Source organism: Aricia agestis, chromosome 9, assembly GCF_905147365.1.
Source record: "Aricia agestis chromosome 9, ilAriAges1.1, whole genome shotgun sequence".
In the NCBI taxonomy this organism is placed as follows: Eukaryota; Metazoa; Arthropoda; class Insecta; order Lepidoptera; family Lycaenidae; genus Aricia; species Aricia agestis.
In genome coordinates, this window is record NC_056414.1 from 4,107,290 (window position 1) to 4,132,251 (window position 24,962).

Below are 24,962 nucleotides of genomic sequence, written 5' to 3' on the forward strand. Positions count from 1 at the left end.
AGTTGGTTAAAACTTATTTTTTTTTAAATCTTGTTTAGGCCATTTTTAAAGTTTACATCAGAGCTATATTTTTAGTATTCGATTTAGACAAAAACATTTTTATCACTCGATGAATTTTAATTAGCCTTTTATAAATTATTAATAATATTGTGTTCACTCTTAAGTATCTAAATATTCATTAATTACGTCACATTCATAATTTCACGGTATTATACGAGTCCTTCTTATTCAGAATGATTCAGAACAACTTTCATTATGTCGATTTTATATAATCTGTATAACCATATAATTATATTGAATAAACTTGATATTGTTTGAATGAATGCAATGATTGTAGAAAGTTTTAACCGGTTTTTTGGTAGTAAAAATGTTTTTACTTACACTGTTTTGGCACTAGTGATGTTAATATTTTTTCTCCGTCTCATAAATTTTGTAGATATTTTTTAATTAATTTCTACAGATTGTAAAAACAACCATATTTTTTTTTATTTTCTCATCATATTTTATTAGTTATTACCAACCGTATAGCGACTTTTATTGCATGTGTCGTACACTCAAATTTCGTCTGTAATATTATAATACTTGCTTGTTACGTCTTACAAAATATGTTAAAAATAGTATTTTAGAAAAAAACATAATGAAGTCATGAAAGTGTGATAGATCTAAAGTGTGATAGATCTTAAATAACCCCAATATTAAGTTTTATACTTATTTCAAGCAATAATAATAGCATTGACATTTTAGTTATCGGTAAATAATGATTTTTAGGATTTCCTTTTTATGTTGGTGTAACTTTACCTAAATCCTTTATGTAGCTACTAGTTTTTTGCCTGCGGTTTCGCTCGAGTGATCGTGATCCATTTTATCGTTTAGACTTTAGAACAAGTTCTATCTTCGTAAATTACTATCAGGCAATCAAAATCTCTCCAGCAGTAATAGAGTATCGAATACCCATTTTTCCATCCCTTTAATTTTACAGATAAATAAGCTTTTTAGTACTACACTAAAAAGCTTTTTACTTTCATTTGCGACACTTCACTATAACAACTCTATTTTCTATGGTCATGAAACTATTACTTTCCTCTTATTATTCTAATAGGGTTTCGCGAGTGTGTGAGGGGGGGGGGGGGGTTTACACGTGTTCAGTTCACCTCCCGGGGGTGTGAGCCACACCCACACATCCCCATAAACATTATAACATAGTAAACATGACTGCATCTAGTCACGTGGTTAGGTTGGGTCTCTGCCTGGCTTCAGTTATACAGAATGTTAGGTTTAACACCGTTATCCTTAAAACCATCAAATAAGCCCGTCAAAATAAACAACTTTTTCTATGAGAACAATGCTGGGAACCCAAAAAAAAAACCATACAAATTGACCGCGTCGGCTATTTGTATGGGTATGAAGACGGATTTTTTAAAGATAACGGTGTTAAACCTAACAACCTGTATATTTTCAAAGCTTTTCATGAAAACAAATGTTATAATAATAAGTAATCCAAAGAAAAGTAATGTTTTGTTATTTATAACTTTTATTGCTATTAAAATAATGTAAGAAAGAGACCTTTTGACCATGTGGTATAACAGGTATATTTTCTGTATCAGATCTCATGCGAACCGCAGATCGGTAATATGAAATATCATGTGTCCAATGTGTTGGATATGTACTCACTACGTCAATAATAATTGTCATCATTCTATTGTAGCATTAATAAAAAAACATTTCAAACCTTAAAAAATTAAATTTTAAAAGTTGGATAGTTTAAAGATAGACAGATGGACTAATTAGACAGACATACAAATACACTTTTGTATATAGAACAGCTGTATGTATTTTAAAATCATTACCATTTACAGATACAGTCTACACTTTCAAACTAATCAAGCAAAGTGCATAAAACCAATGCTTTCCATCTATTTGATGTGATACAAACAGCTAGTTTCGATTAATACCGCCGGGATTCAGGATCATTCATACTATAACCAACCTTATCGATATAGAATAGAGTCTAAATTGTATTGCAGTACCTCTCCCTCCCCCCGCTTCCCCGCCAAGGTCGCAATAGGGGAACAGGTGTTTGTGAAAGATCGTGAGGGAAAACGGTATTTTATTTGCTGGCAACACCTTGTGCGCGAATAAATCTAAGGATAAGCAATATTGCTTATCGTTAAACAAAATGAGGCTTAAGCCCACAGACGGTTTAAAAATGTAGTTTCGTTTCATTCTATAATAACGTTAAGATATTATGTTTTCTCGTTTGGAATTTATATCTCTAACTATATCAAAATTTTATCTAATAATAACAGTTTTTTTTTTTCATTTTCTAACAGTTAAACAATAAGTTTTCTCTACCACGAAATGCGGAGGAGAGCTTCATAAAACTCTTTCATTACATTTAGAATTTCGACAGAAGAGTGATTTCTTTGAATTATATTGCGGATTCCTTGAAATGCGACAACCGAATTAACGGAAAATTCGAAACGATTTCGTTGAAATGTTAAGAGTTTGATTAAATGTTTCTAATTTGCTTTAATTTCTTATTCAACATCAACTTCCAGCTAACCCCGTTCTTTTTTTTTATATGAAGCTGGCCATAGGTCACTGTTACTGGGAGGAAGTAAAAAAATTGATTATTTTTTTGCATGGCATTCAATGGGTTAAGTCCACTGATACATCATAATTATTATTGTTAATAATATGTATGGACATTGCCTACCTCATTTTCCAAAAAAATGTTCGTTCGGATACGTGGAATTTTTTGTAAGTAATCCTAAAATATTCCATAGCATATCATAACATTTTTTTTGGTTCCTTTATAATAAAATATCATTATCATGCTAATAACACCGTCTTTGTTATTCAATCACTTTCAGATCGATTTTATGTATGAAGGTCTTTTCGATTTAGCGAAAGCTAATATTGAATGGGACCTAGTTTAATTACATCCATTACTAATATTATAAATGCGAAAGTGTGTCTGTCTGTTACCTCTTCACGCTCAAACCGCTGAACAGATGTTGCTGAAAGGCATAGAAAAAGGACATAGGATACTTTTTGTCTCGGAAAAATGTACGGTTCCCGCGCGACAAACGAATTTTGACGCAACGGAGTTGCGGGCGTCATCTAGTTTTTCATCATTCTCTACATTTTGCTTAAGTATATTTTTCTACAAATAAAACAAACAAGATAGGTCGATAAATGCTGACCCGACAGATGTTGTCTTGTCTTAATTTAGACGAAAATTATAAAAGTTTACAGGCAACAAAATGTATCCCTTAACCTTTCCCGAGACTCAAAGTATCTCATTACCAAAATTCATTAAAATAGATTGAATAGCTTAGGCGAAAATCATAAAAGTATACTGTGCGGGAACCGTACTTTTCAAAAAGTATCCCCTGTCCTTTCCCGAGACTCAAAGTATTATATTTTGCAGATTGTCTGTTAAACTATTAGTTTAACAGGCAATCTGCAAAATATAATACTTATAAGATAGAAAAAAATATTATGTTATTCTCATCTACGTTGCATTTTGGACAACAAAACGCTCTACATATAATATTATAAAGACTTCGGTTCGATTTCGCTCAAATTAAATATGAAACCCAAAATATTGCGTAACATACAATACAAAAAACTTAAAACACCATAGCATACAAATAACCTGTCGAAAAATATATAATCTATATAGTGGAATATCAGATAAAATACAGAGTGCGCAGGGCTCATACGTCAGAACCCGGGCGAGTGGGAGGCGAGCTACGCCTACGCGACAACCTCCAATACGCAGTTCCTCTTATTCCTGAAAATGGCACTAAATGGCACCTGAGTGAAAGGGTTTTATCACCTATCAGTAAAAACTGTATAGTTAAATGTGTATTTTAAAATGAGCTAATAAAATCAAAGACGAAGCATCAGCGAATTTGTTAATACGTCGCATTTAGAGACATAACGATTATAAGGCTTTATAGGATTAGGGATAATGTATAGGGCTAATTTTCTTGTTGCGAAATCTTCATTAAATGACAGTTAGGTATTAAATATTCGCCTCTGAGTGCGACAATATCATCTAGCATCTACGCGTCGCGTTGCTGTCTGATTCAACCTTTATGCGGGGTTTACACGGGTGACTATAGCCGCACGATTTAGGCCGCACGCCGAAAATCGACTGTCTAAAAATATATGGCGATACGCCGCACATGTACTTTTTATATTTTTTTTCGTTAAAATAGGGTATTTTAAGAATATTAATTAAATAATTTTGAAATTCATTGGCTAGTTTTTTCTCAATAAATTTTTAAAGTTTCGCTCTGACGTCATCATCGGCGGCCAATAATTGACCTCTACAGTATGTTTTTTCCTTTCAATCTTATTTATAATGGCTGGTTCGTCAAATGCAAGTTCTCATTATGTGAAAGCTGATACGAGAAGCTTACCAAAAGTTCGAAACGTAATGTTGGTCGAATTTATTGCTAGTTGAAGGTCAAACAAAGGTTAAACATATTTCGACGGGTGCAAAGTAAAAAGAGTCATCTACAAAACAGCAACTTTTCAGGAGAGCGCATAATAGGAAAAAATGCTCCCATTTTGTCAATTTCCGATAAAATTTATTGAAATTTTCATCATTGTTTCATTATTTATTAATGAATCCACATGTATATTTAATTTCTTCTAATTATGTTTAATTTACGAGATATTGTAGTTGTCTGCATCTACATTGCGCTTGAAAATATGACAACTGAGTTAACTACCACTTGGTCGTTTCTACGTGGGAATTAAAAATTATATTTATTAAAGTATTTTTACCGATTACTAGTACGATTATCAGTAACTACGTAAAGTGTAACACTTTATATTATTAAAATTATTATTAAAAGTAAGTTATATTATTAAAATATGTAGTTAAACGTTTTACATCTTAAACACACCAAGTTCAGAACATAATTGCGTAGATATCTTTTTCTACGTTGTCGATTCGGTGCAAGGTACACGATTTAGAAGGGAGTTAAAATATGAAATACTAGCTTTTGCTCGCGGCTTCGCTCGCGTGGAATTTGAAAATCGCGTAAATTGCAAATATTCCCGTAAGCTCCCTTAGAAACATGATGTTTTTCCAAGACCAAAAGTAGCCTATGTTACTTTTCATCCTTTCAATTAAGTTTATGCCAAAAAACAATACGATTTGTTTCTTCGTTAGAGCGTGAAGGAAGGACAAACAAACAAATAAATAAATAAACATACTTTCCCATTTATAATATTAGTATGGATATACTTAGGAATCATTCATTTACTTTCGTAAAAATCGTATTTTCTCACAACAAAAATGAAATTCTGTGTCAATACTTTAATTATTTTAAACTAATTTAAAAATTATTCAGTATCATTATCAGTACAGGAACTATGTTGTAAATTATTATAATTTAGGCAGAGGCTTATTAAGTCTTTGTACTTGGCACTTGTAAGCATGATGGGTTCATTATAACATCATAAGCATCGCCGGACGTTTTACACCATCGGAGGGGTGCATACGATTCTTCAAAACACAAAATGAAATTTTATTTCAACGATTTCTCAATTGCTTCTCGTGATCACAGAGATCCCAAAACCGGTCAAAGATAAGTTAATAGAAAAACTTCGCGAGAACTTGCAAATGCCGGGATATGATGTTACGCAGGTTGCAATTTACCATTTCTGGACTGATGTAATTGTTTACCTAAATTTTGTCGTAATTTACGTCTCGTATCAATACACGTGTCTTTATTTCTCAATCGCCTTTTCTTTAGATCAATATTTAACTGACGTCTTTTTCTACCGTTTAACGAGGAAGGCGTAGAACATTCACTTGATGCCTCCACTGCCGAAGAAGCATCAATGGTGTTGTCTATAGAAGATTTAAAGTTTGAGAGGGACAATATACTCGATGGCCTGTTTGAGTTAATAAACTCAAGCAGGTCATAGATTATATGAGATCAAAGTATCTGTTTAATAAAAAAGAATATATAATATTTTGATCTAATACTGATAATGGACGCGGCGGACTTGAAGTGATGAACTGTATTCTGAGGGTGTTGGCGTATTTGTTAATTTGCTGAGATCGACAAATTTTCAAAATCATTTTATATTTCAGACTGAGAGTGAACTGGTGTGACTGGCCTAGAGTATTCAGATCATGGGGACTTATCTTACAAAGTTAACTTATATTCATTTGTCTTCATCGGTGACACATCAAGGTTTTCTATAAGATGTTCAATAATTTCATCGGGCAACACAGTATTTTGCTCGATAAATCTATCACTTATGTTCCGGAAACTTTCAACTTCTTTAAAAAGTCGTTTTGGACTTTCTGAACATGAAAAAACAGTAAAAAATAACAGTAACAAATTAGAAGTCAATTAATATAGCTAACAATAAGAATTAACATAAATAGGTACTCATAAACATAATAAACAATACTAATTTGCAAAAGTAAATTGAGACATCTAAATCACAATCGCAACGTAGAAAAAGCTATATGGCAGATAGCCGCTTATGCCGCATAACATGACCCCCGCGCGTCCCGCGTATAGACGACCAGCGGTAGTTATCCGCATCTACATCGTGCAATTTCACAAAACAAGAGTAGATGTCTTCTTTTACGTGACAAAAGTACCAAAAATAAGGTGATATTTGAATTTTTGTTTTTGGTATGTTGTAGAACATGATATTTTAAGCTAGTTTCTACAAAAAAACGAAAAACTCAAAATTGCAGATGACTTTTTTTACTTTGCACCCGTCGATTTGTTCAAAAATATAAGTAACTAATGGGTATTTTTTTCGTTTATATACAGAAAAACGATCACTGACCTTATTCCTCGAAATGTTTTTGTAATGAGCAAAATTAAAAAAAAAATGGACAATCCCCATTGCCATTTAGACAGTCGATTTTCGCCGTGCGGCATAAATCGTGCGGCTATTATAGTCACCCGTGTAATCCCCGCATTATAAGTAGTAGAGTGTAGCAAGTTTTCGTAGGAGTTTTAGCTATCCATGTGTTTTTTTTAATTGATAGATGTCATAAACTTTTCTACATTGACGACTTCTCAGTCTTTTAATTTAAGATGAGCTCTAGATCGTAGACTTCTCTTATTATTAAGGGCTTCTTAAATACGTTCAACTCTGTCATAACCCAAATGACATTAGAGTTAAAATTATGTTAAGAAAACAAAGAATAACATTGTGATCATCTCAGTCGAATGCCTGTAACAAGTGTACATTTTAATGTCGGAAGCAATGCCACAATATGACATCATTGAGAGACATCAATGTTGGAATATTTGGCAACCGCTATTTTAGGTTGGATGCTCATTGTAATAATATTAGTTTTAATAATGATTTTATTGTTAACTAGAATATGACGTTCGCAAATCGCAACTCTTTTGCGCCGTTTATTGCTTGGGAATCGTACATTTTTCTGGGATAAAAGGTATCCTATAACCTCTCCCAGGACTCGAAACTATATCCATACTAAATTTCAGCAAAATCGGCTTAGCGGTTTGTTCGTAAAGAGGTAACAGACAGACACACTTTTGCATTAAGATAGAAGTTAATATTATTTATCTGCCAAATCGGACTGTTTTATCAATATCAGCAATTTAAGTGATTACTATCACTTAAATTGCTGATATTGATAAAACAGTTACACGCACATGACGATATTTTGATATCAGCTGACAATTTCTATGCTTAAGGTGATGCCACGTTAAAGTAAAAAACGTTTTAGATTGTTTTCCATGAGAGGCCGGCCCGGCCTCTCACAGAAAACAACAAATCGATCTTAACAAAATCTTAAAACTCAGCTGCCTTTTGCATCCGTTGTGGAAGGTTTAATACAGTACACTAGATACTAGATGACGCCCGCAACTCCGTTGCGCCAAAATTCGTTTATCGCGCGGGGACCGTACATTTTTTCGGGATAAAAAGTGTCTTATGTCCTTTCCCAGAACTCAAACTATCTCCATACCAAATTTCAGCAATATCGGTTCAGTGGTTTAAGCGTGAAGAGGTAACAGACAGACAGACAGACACACTTTCGCATTTATAATATTAGTATGGACTTTCCGAGCGAAGCAACCTCTCTTAAAATACTGTATTGCCTGGGACATAATAATATTTCCATAATTTCCGTTCCATTTAATATTTTTCTAGTATTGATCCTACCAAGTCCAGGTCTATCAAAGATTTAATATCTAACAGATATTAAATCTTTGATAGACCTGGACTTGTAAAATCGAATCACGATCTATTAGAAGGTAACTCGATTGGTTCCGTCCGATATTTCATTAGGTTTATAGAAATTAATTTTCTCTACATCTATTTCTATCTATCTACTTCTGACAGTTGTTATGGAAAAGGTCAAATGTAATATCGTCCTTTGTGGCTGTCCCTTCGATAATTACGGTAAAATATTGAAGACCGAGGATTTCATGATTGCAAACGATTAAAACTTTAATTGGACAATCGCACAGTGTGATAAAAACCTCGATTTTGTTTCACCGCGTTTTTCTTTCAAAATACTATAGTTGATAGCTATATAAACATTAGAGTAAAACTCCGAGATCGATATTCTTTGTAGTTATTTTTTTAAAGAGTGTCAAAGTTGGCGTTTTTCCGGGTCAAAAATTTGCATAAAAATTAATAAAAAAAAACTAATCAAGTAACATTAATTTTGTATATACCAATTGAACAAGCACTTAATACTTTACTTTTTCTCCGAATTTGGTTAACCCACTGTGATCAAGTAGGGAGATATTTATTTATTTAGTAATTTTAGTTTTTTATTTTAAATTTCGCGATTAGATCGAATTAGAAAAAGTTTTAAGCATGAAATGATAGTGTGAGTAATCCTTTATCAATGTTATCAAAAATCACACTCTAATAACCTCTGTGTCAGAAGTTATATCGTATTGTTACGTGCTAGGGTTCGAGGATTTGGAGAGAAAGACCTGGTGACTCTCTTGAAGACTTTATTAACACTGCACTAAACACTAGGTCACAACACTTAGCACTAAGTCCAAACACTAATCACTAGGTCCAATCACTAAGCACTATCACTGTCCTAGGTCGTAGCCAAGTCGCAGGTTTCACTGGTTCACTCACTATTGATCACTCCGAAATCGCCTTGAAGATCGCTCAGATCGAACTGAACTGCCGGGCGTGCCTGCGGCTCTTTTTATATGGCGAGACGAATTCCAGAAATTTCCCGATTTCACGTAAACAAGTAAACAACCGTGGGAAATCTCTAGTAGGCTCGGGAATGTGCCACAATAAAACTGCCGTCCTTGCGATAGTGCAGTAGGTTGAATTTAATTTAGACCTTATGGACTCAGTCATAAGGTCTAAATTCAAACACGCTAACAAATAAAGGGTAAACACGTAAACAAACATTGGACCTTTTTAGAAGGTTCGAGTATGTACTTGCGCACCACGTGTCCGTATACCATGTACCGTAACACTACTCCCCTCTTAGAGATGCTCGTCCCGAGCATCATTGTTACTGCCATGGTATCGCGCCAGACGGTCTATGTGTACCACTTTGAATGTCCCTCTTGGTTGCTTTTGAATCCTGTAAGTCACATCATTCAATCGGGTAACCACTTTGTATGGGCCGTCCCACTTGGTCTGCAACTTTGGAGATTTGCCTTTTCGGCGAGTTGGGTTATGCAGCCACACCAGTGACCCTTCTTCGAAACCGCTTGTATTCGATTTCCGGTCGTATCTGGTCTTCATGTTCTCACTTGACTGTAACCCATTTTCCCGAACCATGGCGTGTATATAGCGCATCTTTTCCCTTAAATCGCAGACATAATCTGGTACGGTCTTCGGTTCCTCCGGTGACCCTCCTGTCAAGAGGTCTACTGGTACTCGCAGTTCTCTACCGTAATTGACATACGCCGGGGTAGCTTTTATGCTCTCATGCTCGGCGGTACGGTACGACAGAAGGAAGAGCGGTATATACTTGTCCCAGTCCTTTTGTTTGTCATCTACCAATTTCGCCAAATGCCTCTCAAGGGTCTGGTTAAATCTCTCAACCATTCCATCAGACTGTGGATGGTACGCGGTGGTCCTCGTTTTATGCATTCCCAAAATTCTGCACACTTCCTGGAAGACCTGCGATTCGAAATTCCTGCCCTGATCAGAATGGATTTCCAGAGGCACACCAAACCGAGATATCACTTCTTCGACTAATTTAGAAGCGACTGTTGTAGCTTCTTGGTTTGGTATGGCGAACACTTCGGGCCATTTGGTGAAGTAATCCATGACGACCATAAAATACTTGTTTCCCGATTCCGTCACGGGAAATGGCCCAGCTACGTCAACTGCGATTCGTTCCCACGGTGCGCCAACGTTATACAAGCGCAGGCTCCCACGGCTCCTTGTCTGTGGTCCCTTCACTGCAGCGCAAGTAGTGCATTTGCGGCACCAATCCTGTACATCGTCTCGACAATGTAACCAGTAGAATCGTTCTCGCACTTTTGTTAACGTCCTTTTTACTCCTAGATGACCTCCTGATACGCCATCATGCATTTCACGGAGAACATCCGGTACTCTCGTTCTTGGGACAACTATCTGAAGATGGAACTCTCTGCCATTGGTCTTCTCCCATTTCCGGTAGAGTATTCCGTTTTGAAGCATCAGGCTGTCCCATTGCGCCCAGTACGCCTTAGTGACAGCGCCAGTGGGTGCAACCTCACTCCAGATTGGTTTTTCATCACCCCGTTTCTTCCATGTGATGATGTGCCGAAGGTCGTCATCTGTTTCTTGAGCCTCCCTCATAGCATCATTCTCCCATGGGCCCAAAGGACTTGTTTTCGTTAACTTTAATGTTACTTCATTAGATTCCTGCTTAACACAATGTTTGCAGTCTTCTGAACACGGCCTTCGTGAGAGTGCGTCGGCATTCCCATGCGACTTTCCGCTGCGGTGTTCCGTCTTGAAGTCATACTCCTGGAGTTGTTCTATCCATCGAGCTACTTGGCCTTCTGGGTTCTTGAATTGTAGTAGCCACTTCAAGGCTGCGTGATCAGTTCGCAGTAGAAACTGTCTGCCGATGAGATACTTGCTGAAATGTTGTAGCGTCTTTACGACAGCCAAGAGTTCTCTTCTTGTCACACAGTAGTTTCTCTCTGGCTTAGATAAAGATTTGCTGAAATATGCAATTACAACTTCTCTTTCACCCTGTTTTTGAGATAACACCCCTCCAATGGCCGTGTTGCTTGCGTCCGTGTCGACTATAAACTGACCTTCAGGTTGTGGATACCCCAGGATTGGTGTTTCACACAGATGTTTCTTTAGTTTCTGAAAAGAATCTTCGGAAGTCTCGTCCCAAATAAACTGTCGTTTATCTTCTGTCAGCCGATGTAATGGCTTGGCTATCTCTGAGAATCCCTTAACAAAACGCCTGTAGTAGGAGCATAGGCCGAGAAATGCCCGCACTTCGGTTTTGTTCTTAGGGGTTGGCCAATTTTGGACTGCTTCTAGTTTCTCCGGGTCCGTCTGAATTCCATCACTGGAGATAACATGGCCGAGATAGTTCACCTTACTCCTGAATAAACGACACTTTTTCGGATTCAACTTTAACTTGGCCCCCTCTATTTTGGCGAAAACTCGTTCTAAGTTTCGCAAATGGTCCTCGAAGTCGCGGCCAACAATGATGACGTCGTCCAAATAGACTAAGCAAGCCTCTCCAACTAAGCCTGCCAGTACACACTCCATGAGTCGCTCAAATGTGGCAGGTGCGTTGCACAATCCAAAGGGCATGACGTTAAACTGCCATAGACCTTTACCGGTGGAGAACGCTGTCTTCTCCTTGTCTTTTGGATGAATTTCCACCTGCCAGTATCCAGATTTCAGGTCCAGGGTCGAGAACCATTTCATGCCACTCAAGGTATCCAGAGTGTCGTCGATTCGAGGTAATGGATAGCTGTCCTTCTTAGTGACATCATTGAGACGTCTGTAGTCCACACAAAATCTTGTGCTGCCATCTTTCTTCTTCACTAATACAACCGGTGAGCACCACGGACTTGCAGATGGTTCAATTATCTTATTCCTTCTCATGTCCTCCAAAAGGCCTTCAACTTCTTTTTCCTTTGCAATGGGTATCCGTCTTGCTCGTTGACGAATTGGGTTCTCGCTTCCGGTATCTATCCTGTGCTGAACCATCGACGTTCTTCCAAGGTCGCCTTCCTGACTGGAGAAGATTTTCGCGTGGCGTTGTAAAAACTTCTTAGCTTTCATGCTCTGCGAATAAGTCAGATTACTCTTGCAGTCATCGAGTAGCTCAGTCACTATTCCATAGTTGCTGGTGTTTGCTGAGTCTGAGCCTGTGATCGAACTACACTTTCTCATCCAGACAACTTCCTCGCACTTTCCAATGACGTCACCTTTGTTCAAGCAGATCTCGCGATCACCAAGATTCAAAACCCTGACCACAGCGTTACTGCTACTACTAACAAGGGTTCTCGCCGTCATTAGTTTTTGCGCTGATGTCTTGGTAGGTAAGTCTTCGATCAGCACGCATCTATTTAACTTCTTTTTTCCAGCTGGCGGTAGTTTCACCAGCACTCTAGCTTCCGCTCGTCCAGGTATTATGACTTTCTTTACACATTCAACTTTCCCGCAAGCGCCTCCAAGGATGAAAATTTCTTCTTCGCCACACTTGAACACTCCGTCGGCGACATTAATTCTGCAGTTGTGCTTCTTCATGAAATCCAAACCCAAGATGCAATCATCCATAATCTCAGCCACGATAACGTCATGAGGGTATGAGGATCCCCCTACATTAATCGTAACTGATATTTCTCCCAGGACGGGTATTGGCTGACCGGAGGCAGTAAGGAGCCGACAGTTAATTCTCCTCTCATGTCTTCTTGCGGCTTTTACCAGATTTGGGTTCACTATTGTTCTAGAGGCTCCTGTGTCTAGAGTCATTTTGCAGTCCATCCCGTTAATAGTCCCCTGAATCACCAGACTATTCCCGCTACTTGCTTGGGAGACAACCGTTATTGGGGCTTCCTCCGTGTCAGCCAGCACTCGCCCCTTAGTCCTGGCTTTTATTCGTTTCCCTGCTCCCGGGCAGGGGACGAAGCTCTTTGCTTCTTCGGCTCCTTGCTTCTTCAGCTCCTCTACTTGTTCCTCGAGCCTTTTCATCCTTGCCATCTGGGTCTCCCTCTGCGGGCAGTTGAGCTGAATATGGCCCCTCTCGCCGCACTTGTAGCACATGGCTCCAGAACTTCTCTTCGTAGGAGCCTTAATCTCCTTCTGTAGGCAGTTGAGCTGAAGATGGCCCCTCTCGCCGCACTTGTAGCACATGGCTCCAAAACTTTTCTTTATAGGAGCCTTAACCTCCTTGACTTCTTTAGAGACATCGCGGATCTTATAGGTCTGCCGTATGTCACGTCGGACAGCCTCGACCTCCAAAGCATGTGCCAATGCTTCCTTAAGCGAGGTGTGGTGACGTAGCCTCACTTCAGCTCTGACCTCCGGATCCTTGATTCCGTCGACAAATGCTTGCACAATATTCGTGTCGACCATCTTGGAATCGGCTCCTGGGTTTGCCTTCTTGACCAGTTTTCCAATTTCCAACGCCCATTGTTGTAGTCCCTCTCCTGAGCGTTGGACTCTGTCACGCAGTTGGGCACGGAACACGTGCTCCAGGTGTCGCTCCCCGTATCTGGATTCAAGTGCCTCCATCAGGTCTTTAAACCCATTTCCTGTATGCGCTTCTAGGACCGACAAAGCTTGCCCTCTGAGCGCAACTGTGAGAGCGGTCAGGCATTGTTCATCATTCCATCCGTTGGCAGAAGCAACCGTCTGGAATTGCTGACGATAAGCGTTCCAAGAAGTAGTACCGTCGTATGGTGGCACTTTAACTCTTGGTCCTTGTACCACTACGGAAGTTCCACTAGACGTCGCGATTCCTGTGGTTTCCACGCGCACTTTCCACTTCTGTAGTTCTGTGAGGCCAGTTTTCACATTTTCCATATCCACTCCTAACCCCGTAACTCGTTCGTCCATTACGTCGACATCTTTTCGAAGCTTGACCACCGTGTCACTGACATCCTTTATAGCTCCAAGCGCTTTTTCTTGGAGGTCTTTTTGTTGCTCTTGTGATTCTCGAATCGCTCTGATTTCAGCACCGAGCTTGCGTTCTTGTGACTCTTGTAAAGCGCCGAGCTTACGGTCTTGTGACTCTTGTAAAGCGCCGAGCTTGCGGTCTTGTGCCTCTCGAATCGCTCTGATTTCAGCCCTTTGCAGCTCCATTAATTCAATTAAACTTTCTAAATGAAGGGCCACTTGGGGGGCTGTAGGAGCTACGGGTGGGGCCTGGTGGGCGGGGCCAGTGGGCGTGGCCTGAGTGGGCGTGGCCTGGTGGGCGGAGCCAGTGGGCGTGGCCATGTACAAAGTGGGCGGAGCCAGAGGGGCGTGACCAGTGGGCGTGTCCCGGTGGGCGGAGCCAGTGGGCGTGGCTTCATCCAAAGTGGGTGGATCCTGGTGGGCGTGGCCAGTGGGCGGAGCCATGTGGGCGGGGCCAGTGGGTGGGGCCTGTCCCTCAGTGGGCGGAGCTTGGTCCCCAGTGGGTGTGGCCTCCGCAACTCCTCTCTCGGAGTCAATGGCAGCAGCTCGCTGCGCCCTTGTCCTGACACTCCCCTTGAAGTCCTCTCTCGGAGTCAATGGCATCTCCAAATCCCACTTCTGACACCAGTTGTTACGTGCTAGGGTTCGAGGATTTGGAGAGAAAGACCTGGTGACTCTCTTGAAGACTTTATTAACACTGCACTAAACACTAGGTCACAACACTTAGCACTAAGTCCAAACACTAATCACTAGGTCCAATCACTAAGCACTATCACTGTCCTAGGTCGTAGCCAAGTCGCAGGTTTCACTGGTTCACTCACTATTGATCACTCCGAAATCGCCTTGAAGATCGCTCAGATCGAACTGAACTGCCGGGCGTGCCTGCGGCTCTTTTTATATGGCGAGACGAATTCCAGAAATTTCCCGATTTCACGTAAACAAGTAAACAACCGTGGGAAATCTCTAGTAGGCTCGGGAATGTGCCACAGTAAAACTGCCGTCCTTGCGATAGTGCAGTAGGTTGAATTTAATTTAGACCTTATGGACTCAGTCATAAGGTCTAAATTCAAACACGCTAACAAATAAAGGGTAAACACGTAAACAAACATTGGACCTTTTTAGAAGGTTCGAGTATGTACTTGCGCACCACGTGTCCGTATACCATGTACCGTAACAGTATTTAAATTTTTTTTAATAAAAATTCGGATTTTTTGTACCTAAGGTTGTCACTAAAGGTCTCTTGTTTGATTTATCCGGTTGATACGCAAATTCGCAATCGATATCCTATACAAAAAATATCAGGATCACGTTTAGGTAGGTCTAATAATAAAAAATCTAAAAAGTGAAAAAATATGACGTAAATTAATGATTTTATATGCTCAAACAGTATCTAATCAGTAATCACCTTCTGATGTAGTCGGGGAAAATAAAATATCAACTTTAGTGACAACCCTAGGTATAAAAAAATCCGAATTTTTATAAAAAAAATTGAATTGGATATTACTTCTGACACAGAGGTTATTAGAGTGTGATTTTTGATAACATTGATAAAGGATTACTCACACTATCATTTCATGCTTAAAACTTTTTCTAATTCGATCTAATCGCGAAATAACAAATAAAAAACTAAAATTACTAAATAAATAAATATCTGCCTACTTGATCACAGTAGGTTAACCAAATTCGGAGAAAAAGTCAAGTATTAAGTGCTTGTTTAATTGGTATAAACAAAATTAATGTTACTTGATTAGTTTTTTTTTCTATTAATTTTTATGCAAATTTTTTACCCGGAAAAACGCCAACTTTGACACTCTTTAAAAAAATAACTACAAAGAATATCGATCTCGGAGTTTTACTCTAATGTTTATATAGCTATCAACTATAGTATTTTGAAAGAAAAACGTTGTGAAACAAAATCGAGGTTTTTATCACACTGTGAATCGGTATAAGTTTCCTTAATACAATAATAACATCTACAACACTACCTTTAACCTTAATAATTTCTTATTATTATAATTTAAAACAATATGCTAAAATGATCGAAAATAACTTGACTAACCTTTTTGTCAAAATTAACTAATTATTTTTATCTAATGATTTGTAGATATTGCAAGCAGTGATGACAGTAGGCCTTATCCATACTTACTAATATTATAAATTCGAAAGTGTGTCTATCTGTTTGTTACCTCTTTACGACCTAACGGCTGAACCGATTGTGCTGAAATTTGGTATGGAAATACTTTGAGTCCCGGAAAAAGACTTAAGACACTTTTTATCCCAGAAAAATGTACGGTTCCCACGCAATAAAGGAATTTTGGCGCAACGGAGTTGCGGGCGTCGTCTAGTACAAAATCTATATAATTATATAAAACTCAAAGGTGACTGACTGACATGGTGATCTATCAACGCACAGCCCAAACCACTGGACCGATCTGGCTGAAATTTGGCATGCAGGTAGATATTATGACGTAGGCATCCGCTAAGAAAGGATTTTGATCAATTCCACCTCCAAGGGGTTAAAATAGGGGATGAAAGTTTGTACATAATAATACTTCTTAACGCGAGCGAAGCCGCGGGCAAAAACTCGTATAATTATAAAGACATAATAATACACTTTATTAGCTCTTCTCATTAACCATTACGGCAAATACATTAGACTCTAGGGATTAGAAAGTAATTGTTTTTTAAACGCCGCTTAAACTGCTTATAACAATCGATACCATTAGGTACGCTCCTAATTGCTTGTTGCTTCTAGGAATATTATTCGACTTCAATTTAGATAACAAAGCACTACAAATTCTTAAGTAATTTTTAGTGCTTCCAACAAATTAATTGGGTTTGTCAAGAGGCAATTTGGAAGTATTTGAGATGAGGATACTACAGTAATCCAGAAAATTTATTTCATCAATCGAAATATTAAATCTATAATAATAATACTAATAACTCCCACACCGGTTTCGGTGACGGTGGCCAGTTTTATTGAACCCAGGCCAGTTACGCAGGAGTAATTTTACAGTGCCCAAGTGTGTGCGCAGTACACAAGAGCACTCTCTATTCCTTTACTCTCATAGCCCAGTGGGACGGACGACCGACACGACTGGCGAGAGATCAGGTGCAGGACTGACTTTTTACATGCCCATCCGACGCATAGATCATCTTACTTGTCAGACAATCTGGTGATCAGCCTGCATTGTCCTAACCAAACTTGGAAATAACAAGTTTCCAACGCGGGAATCGAACCCACGACCTCCGAGTCAAGAGCCGCTGCCGTCTCTAAGCCACTGGACCACAGAGGCGTTAATCTATACGACGTCATTAGATCTATACGACGTTAACAAAAGAAAAAGCTTTTTGTTTGCTTCGAATTAGCTTTAAAACCATTTGGCTGATTTTGTTGAAACTTGTCTGTCACAGACATAAAATAGATCACGGCATAGGATGGGTCTATATTGCGTGAAAGTGTACGATTACTGCCCGATACTGTTTCAACGCAGGCGGAAGCCGCGTAACTTCTGGTTAAATATTATTAGTATTATTATTATTTTTTATGAAATAAGGGGGCAAACGAGCAAACGGGTCACCTGATGGAAAGCAACTTCCGTCGCCCATGGACACTTGCAGCATCAGAAGAGCTGCATGTGCGTTGCCGGCCTTTTAAGAGGGAATATGGTAATAGGGGAGGGTAGGAATGGGAAGGGAAGCGAATAGGGGAGGGTAGGAAAGGGAATAGGGTAGGGGATTGGGCCTCCGGTAAACTCACTCACTCGGCGAAACACAGCGCGAGCGCTGTTTCACGCCGGTTTTCTGTGAGAACGTGGTATTTCTCCGGTCGAGCCGGCCCATTCGTGCCGAAGCATGGCTCTCACACGTATAATAGATTTATAACTTATACTATTATAACAATATCAGAGCCCCTAAATACGAAAGTCGGGAAAATTCTCAATACATAATTAACAGAGTTAGACAAACAGCAAAACGATTTATCGGAAAATCGCTCGCGAATGCCGATTAGGGAAAAAATCGAGGTCATGTGGGCATGTGTGGGGGTCATTATGCAAATGTGACCCGACGCGATGGTGTAGAGCCGCTTTCTAGAGCCTAATCATTTTAAAAAAAGAACAGGTTTTTTCTTTTGTTGAGGTAGGTCGAGCGAAGGTTAGAGCCTAAGTAATCATTTTGCAAAAAATAACTGAAGTGAGCTTAAAATGAGCTTGATCAGGGGTTGGATACTCCGAGAAAATTACAAGCTTTCTTGAAGTATCACCTAGTCCAAACTTTTTATAACTTAATGCAAAAAGATGATCTTGATACAAATTATTATTTAAAACTTAATTTATTAATATTTATGTAATTTTCCAAATAAAAACAATGTTCTAAAACTTGAAAGTTCGTCGTTAAAGAGAAAGATTAAGCTGAATGAAAGTCTGACAAGTTGCAGACGATACCCAATAAAACTGTCTCGAAACTGTCTCTAGACAGTTCTTATCTTCATATTTCCTATTAACGTGGGTACTTGGAGCAATCCTTAGAGATTATTCGATTTATAACTTTCAGAGTTTAATTATGTCGCTGGAAATTTATGGTTCACTACGATTTTTTAACTTTTGATTGTTCAACTGTCAACACGTACCTTTATTAGTTTAAGGAATCCGACTTTTAGATAATCCTACAATCTTTAGAAAAACAGACTCAAAGCGATAATAATTTACCTCAAATAAATGTTACTTAAACGCTCTACAGTTCTTTGCCGAAATGGTTTCTTACTAAGAAACTGTTTCGTATCACCAAAATATAAATACCCCAAAGCAAATCAGACCTTGTTCCATTATACTAAGGCAGGTGTTCCCAAACTGTGCGCCGCGGCGTCCTGGTGCGCCGTGGAAAGGCAAGAGGGGCGCCATGAGTCGACCCTCCATCCCTATACAAAACCACAAATTTTATAAAATAAAATTATATATATATATATATATATATATATATATATATATATATATATATATATATATATATAGGTATTTATGCGAAGCAGATAGATGGTTAAATATTTACTTATTATGATTTACCTGCTTAACCTAACTATAATCATTATAAATGTTTACTTATGTCTCTTTTTCTAATAGCTAGGTAGTAGGTAGTAGTGGAGTAGGGCGCCGTGACAAAATATTGTGACGTGTAGCTGCGCCGCTGAAAAAGATTGGGAACCTCTGTACTAAGGTTTTCTCTTCTCTTCCAGAAAGCAGCTGTTGACGTCTGAACCAGTAACCAGCCGCCTGGGCGCTCCTCTCTTCACCCCGCTCCTCTCACCCCCTCCAAGATTGCTGCCACGATGGGTCGGAAGAAAATACAAATATCACGGATCACGGATGAACGGAATCGGCAGGTTAGTTCCCTTCATCTTACTATAATATGATTGTCTGACAAGTAAAATTTACCATGCGTCGGATGGGCATGTAAAAAGTCGGTCCTGCGCCTGATCTCTCGCCAGTCGTGTCGGTCATCTGTCCCAATTGGCTATGAGAGTAAAGGAATACGGGATATACTTATACGGGAGAGTTCTTGTGTACTGCGCACATACTTGGGCACTATAAAACCGGTGTGGCAGTTATTATTATATAGAGCTTGTAGTATTATGAAAGGACCCAATTGTCACCCTTCGAATTTTGGATGATGAATGGAGGTAGAGAACTTGGCCCTGAGCCTTTAGTTAATTATACCACAGTTATGATATCCAAATTAGGCAGACCTGTAAAAAATGTATATTATAGGATATTTAATATACAAATTATTATCATGAAAAGCTCCTTTGTACTATACAATATTTAATAAGAGCCAAAAAAGTGTAAAAAATTGTATAAGCCCGGGCGCGCACTAGCGGCCAGGCCGCGGCGGCCATCGAGATAGATACCTTCGTATGAAACCGTCATAGACGACGCGCACCTGGCTGCAACGCGACCTGCGGCCACACCATACTTTCGATGACCGCCGCGGCCTGGCCGCTAGTGCGCGCCCGGGCTAATATTCAAAATCGTATTCCACTTATAAATTTTAAATACATAGGTCAGGTAACCTACGCAAAAAATTCGCACAATAATGTCTACCGGAAATTATTTACTATGTAAATAGATTGCCAAAAATCGCAAGTTTTTTAACTAAAATTTAAAAGAAATACTTATGTAAAAAGTTTTTAGCACTAGTACAATTGAAAACTTAAGTGGATTAAGTGGATTTTAGGGAGTTGAAAACGTAAGTGGATTAAGTGGATTTACCATAAAGGGATAAAGGCAATTACTCATTGTTTCTTTTTTAATTTGAACAAACCTCGTTGCTTACGTCTACTTCATCGCATATATTATATCTGGCTATACATAAAATCCACATTTTTTAAATTCAAATCATTTTCCAGTCCTATAGCCAAAATTTATGCAAAAAAACGAACATTTTTAAATTGTTACTTACCACTCACGTCTTCAATTTGGAACAAATACTATACTCCACTCGGGCTAACTTGTCGCTAGCGGTCATTGACTCCCTGTCAAAAACTTGTCATTTTCCATATAAACCGCGATTGACAATGAAGTGTCAGATATTGTCAATCGTGGTTTTATATGGGAAATGACAAGTTTTTGACAGGGAGTCAATGACCGCTAGCGACAAGTTAGCCCGAGTGGAGTATACACGACTATATGAATTGGCAGTAACACAAGGTTGAAGGGTGAAATGACCTCAGTGGTCCAACCCAACAGATGTGGCGTATCTCTCTGCAAAAACATTATCAAGTACAACGACCTCTGCTTGTAATTTATTAATTACACTACGCAGCCAATGTACTGAGAGCTCGGGCAGCTCGCAAGTAACACACATAAACGCTTAGGAAAGGACCAAACGCGTTTGGTCGCGCAATAAAGGATACAGACGGCAAAATAAAAGTTGTCAAGGTCAATGAAATGTGTGCATAGATAAATAGAAAATCTTGATACTTTCATCCGTTTTATAAAAAAGTTTTCCTTTTAATTTTTTTTCTAAATAATCGCTTAAACTTAGATGTAAGGTACATCGTTAAATATAGGTTAATGAAAACAATATTAATGTCATCATTTGCATTAAATCTGGTACAAGCAATCACACAATAATTTAAATTGTAAAACCGATGACCGAGTCATATTTACAATGAAGTGATAAAAGTCCGTGACCCATTTATTTATTACGCCGCTTTTATATAGCGAAATATATTATCATTAAAAGCTACCGTGTACATACTTTCCAAAAATAAATAATACTTTAAGATACTTACAGATTTTTTTAACGATTTTTTTAAAATTTTAGTAAGTATGCTCAAAATTTTTGCAACAAAAAAAAATGTTTCATAAATACGTTGTACATTCCAGGTGACCTTCAACAAACGGAAATTCGGTGTGATGAAGAAGGCGTACGAGTTGAGCGTACTGTGCGACTGCGAGATCGCCCTGATCATCTTCAGCTCAAACAACAAACTATACCAATATGCTAGCACGGATATGGACAAGGTAAATAAGAAGATGTTAATTATACATTATACAACATTTAGTTTATTAATCCATCGATCGTGGATTCTTGGAAAAAAATCTATTGTTATTCTATTGTGTCTCGCTCACCGGTGAGCTTATGGGGCTTGATGGGTTAAAATAGTTTTATGATTCTGGTGTTGTTATAAAATGTATGGTTCCCATGAATAAAACATTTTACACAAAATTGCAATAAAATTTACATAATGAGTATATAATTTTCGTAGTCTTTAATCTTGACTTTAATTAGTATTCTGTGCATTGACATTCAAGAACAGTCAAATAACATTCTCAGAATAAAATTACGAATTTATTTCAAGTATCAAGTTACGTTAATCCAGATAACACATGTGTAGATCACTTCAAACTTGAAAATAAATATTAAATTGCTACCTCATAATTTGTAATTACAAGTATTTGGTTACATCGAAGCTAATTGCTTCTGTATTTTACTTCACCGAACCTTCCTAAGATACAGATACTTGGTTTCAACTTCCTTGAAAATTATTTTTAATTGACTGGATTTTTATACCAAATTTAAAAATAAAAAAAAAAACTTTATTCCCATTTTTAAAAACCTAACACAACCATAATATTAAAACAAACATAAAGTAACAAAACGGTAGAAAACTAAAAAAAAACATATTAGGTATAAGGATTAAGGAAAATAAAAATTAAAAACATTAACAAAAGAATCTTAAAACTAAACAGGGTGTTAAACGACATTGCATAGTATTAGGTGATTTTTGTTATAATGAATTCGACCAAGCTTGGTATTTTTATATAAGTACTTAATTTTTTTTCCCCCAATTTTCCAGGTACTACTGAAGTATACGGAATACAATGAGCCGCACGAATCGCTGACGAATCGGAACATCATCGAGGTACATTAAGTACGGCGTCATCTGTGTGCCCGTGAACAATGCAATGTCCATGCAATATTGACTTATCCCATTAACCGCGTGCTTTTACTAAATTCCTAAAATACTAAAACCCTTGACTGCTCCTATCCTTAACCTGTAATTCCCCAAAAAAAGTAAAAAAAAATGGACATCCCCATTCCTTTTCAGCGTACGGGTAATTCGATGTTGTAACACATACAATAATAAACACCTGTCCCCAGCATGCCAGATCCCCACTTTACGACCCCCAAATATTTACGTTACTCCCGCAGCATGGGTTTTATAAATATTTTTGTGTTTGAATTAACCACGACCTGATCCGAAAATGTGAATAGTCAGTGTTGTATCATTGCATTTGACACTACACACATATGTACGCTAAAAGTTTACACGTATATACTAGTAGTTAGTCGCTTAGTAAATTTAAATCTACCCTCACTTATAGGGCTATATTTCCGCACTAGCAAATATCCAATGTAGTGCAAAAAATTCATGATACTTGCAATTAAAATAATGTTTTTTTCGAATTAAAATTTTTATTTTTTATTTTATTGAAATTTTATTGGTTGAACGTTTGCGCGTACGGAAAAATAAGCCACGCAGCTCAGATCAAATAAAAACTACTTTTTATTCGATCTGAGCTGAAAAAAATAACAGTTTTATACTAATGTGTGTAGAGGATGTTATTAATTGCATGCACACGCGAGTATAAAAGGACTGGGCTCGTCAAGCCACCTGAGCTGGTTTCGCTGACACTTTCAGGCACTCACGAAGAAAGAGCATAAGAACGGAGTGATGTCGCCGGACAGTCCCGAAGCGGAGCCCGAGTACAATCTCACACCACGGACCGAGGCCAAATATTCCAAGATCGACGAGGAATTCCAGATGATGATGCAAAGGAACCAGCAGCTGAACGGAAGTAGAGTGGGAGTTGGCGTTACCGGAAGCAACTATAACCTGCCAGTGAGCGTGCCAGTGGGGAGCTATGACCAGTCTCTGCTGCAGGCCAGCCCACAGATGCACACCTCTATCAGTCCACGGCCCTCGTCTTCGGAAACCGATTCTGGTAAGGCTTGTTCATACGTTTTTAATCATTTGTAAGTAAGCAACAAATAACAAAAAAGAGCCTTGCTTTGTAAGACACTGGTAGTTCTACCAATAAATGGTATAGTGAGTGTGGCAAAGTGCGCCACCCCAGCAAGTGCGCTATGTAGCTATCACAGCGCACTTGCTGTCACACCGATATTTACACACATTAGATCCGTCACACCAGGATGGGTTGGGGGGGGGGGGGGGGGTTTTGTCTAAAAATAATATATAATTCCATACTGCTGATTGGAGATCTCCAATCAGCGGTTGGAATTATTGGATTGGAAATCTCCAATCAGTACTATATTTTAGAAAGGCTAGGCTAGGCTCTTTCAATATTTTAAGTCACGTCCAGCAATCGTTCGCTTCAATATACAAACATCATCAAATTATTTTCTTGGACTCATTATCTTTTGTAAGCACAATAATCCATAATAGTTACCATTACATAATATTATAATCCTTATTAGTTAGTGTAATAACTTTATACTAAATAAACCAATGTCAATCTTTCAGTATACCCAAGCGGCGGAATGCTCGAGATGTCAAACGGCTACCCTGGGTCCGGGTCCCCGCTGGACGGGGGCTGCACCCCGTCCCCGTCCCCCGGGCCAGCCCCCTCCCCGCACCGCCACAAGCACCACCCCCCGCCGTCGCCCCGCCACAACAACCTGCGAGTCGTCATACCCAGCAACATGCCGCCGCCTCAGGACGATCTGTCTTATACGGGAGAGGTGAGTGGGATAGGATGTTTCGGTGTGTGAATGTTTGCCAGCGAGTAAAGGAATACAAGTGTTAGTTGGACAGGATGTTGACCACCAAACAGGAGATATATTATAGATAAATAGATAAAACTCTTTATTGCTCACAAATTAGTCCTAACTAGTTCAGCAGGAGATATATCCAGGGTTTTCGATATATCAAGGGTCTTCGTGGTTGGTTGCCACTGTTTATCCTGGCGACACAGGAGTTGCAGTGGTGGGAATGTGTGGTGGGCCTTTTGCCCGTTTAAAAAAAAAGGACATATATCCATCATAGATGAGTAAGGCGATCAGAAGTTGACTGTTGCTGAAATATCTATTAATTTACTCCCCTACAATTATTTTGAGGTTAATATAAAAACCAAACCAATCATTTAAAAAAGTACGAGTGAAAGAGACAAATAGCGTGAAAGAAGAGAAAATGAGATCTCGGGAGGAAAAGAGGGTCAAATAAGAAGTTTCTGCAATCAGTATAGACGCGGAACAAGTTAGTTGAGAGTTTTAGCGACTAGTCCAAGAACTGGGGTACTAGGTCGATGACCTGAAATATAGGGCAGTAT

General features: G+C 38.6%; 1 protein-coding gene across 5 annotated transcripts in view; it reads left to right on the forward strand.

Annotated features, from left to right (window-relative positions):
• The window catches only part of LOC121730121 (myocyte-specific enhancer factor 2), a 74,361-nt gene that overhangs the window by 42,662 nt on the left and 6,737 nt on the right, over positions 1–24,962 (forward strand). For 4 of the 5 annotated variants that reach the window (XM_042118987.1, XM_042118988.1, XM_042118989.1 and 1 more), the window contains exons 2-6: positions 19,343–19,489; positions 21,495–21,632; positions 22,469–22,534; positions 23,315–23,618; positions 24,158–24,375. In XM_042118987.1, coding sequence (XP_041974921.1) covers positions 19,436–19,489; positions 21,495–21,632; positions 22,469–22,534; positions 23,315–23,618; positions 24,158–24,375 — 780 coding nt within the window. In that variant the 5' untranslated portion in view covers positions 19,343–19,435. The remainder of the gene's footprint in view (positions 1–19,342; positions 19,490–21,494; positions 21,633–22,468; positions 22,535–23,314; positions 23,619–24,157; positions 24,376–24,962) is intronic. The other variant, XM_042118991.1, reaches the window with a different exon arrangement.